Source organism: Carya illinoinensis, chromosome 16 (genome assembly GCF_018687715.1).
Source record: "Carya illinoinensis cultivar Pawnee chromosome 16, C.illinoinensisPawnee_v1, whole genome shotgun sequence".
Lineage (NCBI taxonomy): Eukaryota > Viridiplantae > Streptophyta > Magnoliopsida > Fagales > Juglandaceae > Carya > Carya illinoinensis.
In genome coordinates, this window is record NC_056767.1 from 8,568,874 (window position 1) to 8,574,902 (window position 6,029).

The 6,029-nt window shown below is 41.5% G+C and overlaps 1 protein-coding gene across 1 annotated transcript; it reads right to left on the minus strand.

Annotated features, from left to right (window-relative positions):
* Positions 1-2,656: 2,656 nt before the first annotated feature.
* On the minus strand, positions 2,657-4,745 carry LOC122298779. Its single transcript, XM_043108638.1, has 4 exons — positions 4,554-4,745; positions 3,897-4,022; positions 3,312-3,561; positions 2,657-3,243 (listed from the first exon to the last, which is right to left on the minus strand). The coding sequence occupies exons 1-4, from the start codon at positions 4,743-4,745 to the stop codon at positions 2,657-2,659; spliced, it is 1,155 nt and encodes a 384-aa protein (XP_042964572.1).
* Between the last annotated feature and the right edge of the window lie 1,284 nt (positions 4,746-6,029).

Here is a 6,029-nt window from a genome sequence, read left to right on the forward strand (position 1 = left end):
AAATACAAGTTAGTTTAAATATAAGCATACCAAAAATATTACAATTAACTAGTATAAATATAATAGAAATAAAAAACAGTAATCAAAAATAGGAAATAAATCCCAACCCACGAGTGATCCCCGATCACTCCTCCGGCAGAGCCGCATTCTCAGACTCAACCTCCTCATCACTTGCATCAAAATCTATGATACCAAGAAACGGTATTGCGGGTAAGTAATATTCTAAACAAACCACAAGATAAAAATACATTAACACAAAAACAATATGCATGAATGTGATGTCATATGTATGAGACCCGAAAATCACCAATTCCCAAAATAACCAATTTTCCACGCACGCCAAAATTTCCATTTGGCCCAAAACATTTCCAACCCATTAAAACAACCGCCATTTTCCTAGAAAATGGTCCAACATCAAATCTCGCCATTTTCTCAGAAAATGGCCCAATAACCAATTATTAGAGTACTGTAAGCGGGAATCACAAGCGAGACTCTACCACCATCCCTATACGTGCACTATAGGCGGGAATCACAAGAGGGACTCTACCACCGTCCCTGCTTACCACTATCCTTACAGTGACTTTCTATCAAACCGTTCAATCAGTTCATTTCAAACACATCCAAAATCCTTTCTCGTATAAAAACCCAGTTTCCAAATATGCACATTAACTTGCATGCAATTACACGAAAACCTAATTTTCCTTTTTAAACATGAACGTCCATTCACTATGCAATGCATATGGCAAAATTTCAAAAATATCGAACAACAACAATTTCCAACATCAATCAACAACATCGAATAATCACATATACAACTCTGTCCACCAATCCAATTGACCCCCTTACACCTCGAACTCAGTCCGGCACAATCAACCAAATCACAAGTATTGTTAATGCAAAAATATATTTAAATATTAAAGTTCATTTGGAAAATACTTACAGTGCTATAAAATAACTTCCGAATAATCAATGAGCTTGTAATAGATCAAACTAGTAGAATAGAACAATAGCACAATAGTAGTGAAAGGTTCTTGTAAATTTCATAGAAACTGATAAGCTCTCTTCAAGGGGAGCTCCTCCATGGATGAAAAACAGAATTAACAAAAAGGTTCTTAGGTTCTGGATGATTCCTCATACGGTTATTGCTCTAGATATACTAGAAATGTAAAAGGACTGAATTGCCCTCAGGCTAACAGAATACAGAATAAAGGAAGGAAAAATAAAGTGTCATCCAATAGGCCCATACAAGGCCCACGACGAGAATCCATTTGGTTGATGCCCAGCCCGTACTTCCAATCCAGCCCATGTAATTATACTACTCAATTGATTTGTTCCCTGTCTGAAACCTAAGTGCCGACTTCATGACTTCATCCCTCACTCTTTTTCATTTGCTGTGTTCCATGCGATACGGTGTGTAACAATCCCCCCCCCCCCCCCACATCAAAACACCTTGCCCATAAGGTTAGCGTAATCGGTGCACAACTGTGTGTAGGTCTCCCATGAAGCCTCCATGTCTATCTGTCCAGTCCAGCGGACCAAAAGCTCCACAATAGGTAAGTTCTTTACCTTCTTCAATCGGCGTTGAAGTATTTCTTCCGGTTCTGGTTTTACTACGCCATTCTTGTCAGTTGGTGGTAAGGTCGGAAAGACACTTACTTGATTGCCCAATTTCTTTTTTAATTGTGAGATGTGGAACACGTTGTGAAGCTGAGATGAAGGGGGAAGATGAATACGGTATACAACTTCACCGATTTTTTGAAGCACCTGGAAGGGACAGTAGAATCTAGGGGACAGTTTCAGATTATGGTGATGCCGAAGGGAAGATTGTTTGTACGGTTGGAGTTTAAGGTACACTCACTCACCGACCTCCAACTGTTGCTCCTTTCTGTTTTTATCAGCATACTGTTTCATCCGTTCTTGTGACTTAACCAAGTTGTGCTTGAACACGGCCCAAAGTTTGTCTCTTTCCCGTAAGGTAAGCTCTACCTCCTCTAATCTTGTTGTGCCTGTTGTATAATTGGTGAGTCTTGGAGGAGGGTACCCATATAGAGCCTGAAAGGAAGTGACTTTACTCGAAGTATGTTGGCTTGAGTTATAACACCACTCAGCCAGTGGTATCCACTTAGACCACTCCTTAAGTCTATCACCCACATAGGACCTCAAGTAATTTTCCACCCACTTCTTCACCGCCTCAGATTGCCCATCTGTCTGTGGGTGATACGTTGTGCTGAAGGCCAGCTGAACCCCTTGTAGTGAAAGGAATTCTTGCCAGAATTTTCTAATGAAGGTTGGGTCACGATCTGAGGTCATAGAGTTGGGCATCCCATGGAGCTTGAAAATATGTTTGAGGAAGAGTTGGGCTACAGTTTTAGCTGTGTAAGGGTGTGAGATAGGGATGAAATGGGAGTATTTTGTAAACCTGTCCACAACTACCCACAGGGCATTAAACCCACTTAAGTTGGGTAACCCTTCTACAAAGTCCATGGTAATATCAGTCCATGGTATTGAGGGTATAGGAAGTGGTTGGAGCAACCCACTAGGGAGGGTATTATCCACCTTGATAGTTTGGCAAATGTCACAGCCCTTGAGGAAAGTTCGGACATGCCTTTTCTGGCCAGGCCAATAAAAATACTTCTTAACCCGATAGAGGGTCTTGTCAAAGCCCAAGTGACCTCCTAGGGGACTTCCATGTAAAAAATCCAGTAGCTTGTGGATGAAGTAGGTCACGGGAGGAATATAAACTCTGCTTGTAGAACAAGATGCCATTCTTTGCTGTGTAAGGTGCCTGCAGTTGACCTTGGCTGTGTTTGTCCCATAAGGCCTTGACTCTCTCATCACTTGAGTTTAGGGATTGTATCTCATGCATCCAATCCCAATTTGGAACTGAAATTAGAGACACAAAAACTTCCGAGTCCACCCATTGCCAAGTTAATGCATCTGCCACCACATTATCTTTTCCTTTTTTGTATTCTACGACAAAGTCATATCCCATCAATTTCGCAATCCATTTCTGCTGAATAACAGTACCCACTCGTTGGTCAAGCAAGAACTTCAAACTTTGATGATATGTCTTATTAACAAACTGTTGGCCCAATAGATAATGGCGCCACTTTTGAACTGCTAAAACTAGGGCTAGAAATTCCTTTTCATAGGTAGGGAGTCGAAGAGACCTCCCTTTTAAAGCTTGACTAAAAAATGCGATGGGCCTCCCTGCATGCATGAGTACGGCCCCTATGGCTTCACCTGAAGCATCACATTCAATAACAAATGGTTTTAGGAAATTGGGTAGAGTTAAAACTGGAGGTTCAGACATGGCTGTCTTGAGTCTGTCAAAGGCTGCTTAGGCTTTCTCGTCCCAAGTAAAGCTGTTTTTTTGAGTAGATTGGTCGAGGTTGCTGCTATCGCTCCATATCCATTCAAAAATCTTTGGTAATAGCCTGTGAGGCCTGAAAACCCGCGCGCTTTAAGTGATTTAGGAGGAGGCCAGCTCAACATGGCCTTAATCTTCTCGGGGTCCGCTCGTACTCCCTGGCCAGAAATGAAATGACCCAAATATGCAACCTTCATGCAGCCAAATGCACATTTACTTAGCTTAGCATATAGCTGGTTGGCCCTCAAAATATCAAAAGTGAGTTGTAGATGTAGTAGGTGAGCCTTGTCATCCCTGCTATAGATCAAAATATCATAAAAAAAAAAAAAAAACCAAGATAAACTTCCGTAAATGAGGCTTAAAACCTGGTTCATAAAACTCTGAAAAGTGGAGGGTGCATTGGTTAAGCCGAATGGCATCAGAATTCATAGTGGCCTTCGTGTGTCCTGAATGCTGTCTTAGGAATATCTTCAGGTTTTACTCAAATTTGATGGTAACCCGACCTTAAGTCCAGCTTTGAAAACACTTGTGCTCCATGAAGTTCATCCATTAATTCCTCCACCACTGGAATTGGGTACTTATCCTTCACAGTGACATTATTAAGGGCACGGTAGTCCACACATAAACGCCATATGCCATCTGCCTTTCTTACCTACAAAACAAGTGATGAATAAGGGCTTTGGCTAGGTCGAATAACATCGGATTCCAACAACTCGTTAATGATTTTTTCAATTTCATCTTTCTGAAAATAGGGATAGCGATAGGGTCGCACAACAATTGGTTGAGTGCCAGGTAGTAAGGGAATACTATGGTCTTGTGATCAGTTTGGGGGAAGGCCAGACAGTAGGGTAAATAGATCTGGGTATAGGTCGATGAGGTGCTGTACATATGGAGATATAGTGGAGGGTGTTTGGGCTTGGGTAGGTTTTTCAATGAGTTGGAGTAGCACACCTCTTTTTTCTAAAGTGGTAGGTCTATTAAAGGGCCATTCTTCCATTAAACTGCTACCCTTCAGCCCTTTCATAATAATAGGGGAATCATGGTAGGTGAACTACATAGTCAGATTATGGAAATTCCATAAAATTGACCCCAGCCCTTGTAACCATTGTACTCCAAGCACTACATCACATCCAGCTAGCACAAGCAAATATAAGTCCACAAAAAATCTCATATTTTGGACAACCATTGCCACATCTTTAAGGCTGCCCTCACTCTGAATTTGGTCCCCATTTGCAATTTTCACCTTGACTTTGTCCTTAGTGAACACCGGGAGGGAAAGTTTGGAAAGTATGGAGGGATCCAGGAAGCTGTGAGTACTCCCTGAATCAATGAGGATAGTCACGGGTTGGTTACCAATTTTTCCCACCACTCTCATAGTCTTAGGATTCAAAGACCCTATAATGGCATGAAAGGTGATTGTTGGTGGTTCAGCAGAACTAAAGGTTTTGGGGTATCCTCCTGCATCTCTTCCTTCTTAGTGTCAATGTCTACGACCACATAACTCTCCTCAATTTCTTCAATCAAATAAAGCTTGGGACTAGAACACTTGTGCCCTGGGGCCCATTTAGAATCACAGGAATAACATAGGCCCTTGGCTCTACGCTCTCGCATCTCATTTTGACTCACTTTATGGACTGGAACTATGGCTTTGGGTTGATTTGGTGGTCTATCTGTAGGCTGAGTGTGTGGTGGGGTTTTGAAGTAAGCTAGTTGAGGGTTTTGTGTGGGTGAATATGCAGGACTGTTTCGGTATGGGGCCTTTTTTCTCAGAATTTTTTTTTCCTCTTGCATCTTTGCAAGGCCATAAGCTGTGAGCAAATCAGTGGGGGAGACCATTTAACGGACACCCTTATATTATCCCAAAGGCCACTAAGGAAGCAACTAAGCTTAAAATCCTCAAATAACCCATGCAACCTGTTAGATAAGGCTTCAAAATCAGTTTTGTAATCATCCACACTCCCCTTTTGACTCAATTTAGCCAACTGTTCCATTGGATCATCATAAGTGGTTGGACCAAATCTCATGAGTAAGGTCTTAACAAATGCTTCCCATGTGTTTAGCTTACCAGACTCCTCCAAATCTTGAAACCACACTAAGGCTTTCCCTTCCATATGGAAGGCTACCAAACGCAACTTATGCTGAGAAAGGATATTATGATATGTAAAGAAATGGTTTACCACAAATTGCCATCCATGTGGCTTATCCCCTTGAAAAAGAGGAAAATCCAAACGTATTGCTCTTGGATGCAGGTCGGCATTGTGAGGTACCATTTGAGCATCTGAATTTTGCACATGTTGATTATTCAGGGTGGGGGTTGGGGCTCACTTACTAATGCTATTTTTACATTTTGCAAGGCTGCTGCCATCCCAGAAATGATGTGTTGTTCGGTAATCTTCTTTTGGGCATTGAGGCCCTCTTGGTGATCTTTCATGCGAGTATTTTCAGCCATTGTAATCGGGTAAGAAAGGGGCTCTGGATACCACTTGTAATAGATCAAATTAGTAGAATAGAAAAATTGCACAATGGTAGTGAAAGGTTCTTGTAAATTTCATAGAAATTGATACGCTCTCTTCGAGGGGAGCTCCTCCATGGATGAAAAACAGAATTAACAAAAAGGTTCTTAGGTTTTGGATGATTCCTCATATGGTTATTGCTCTAG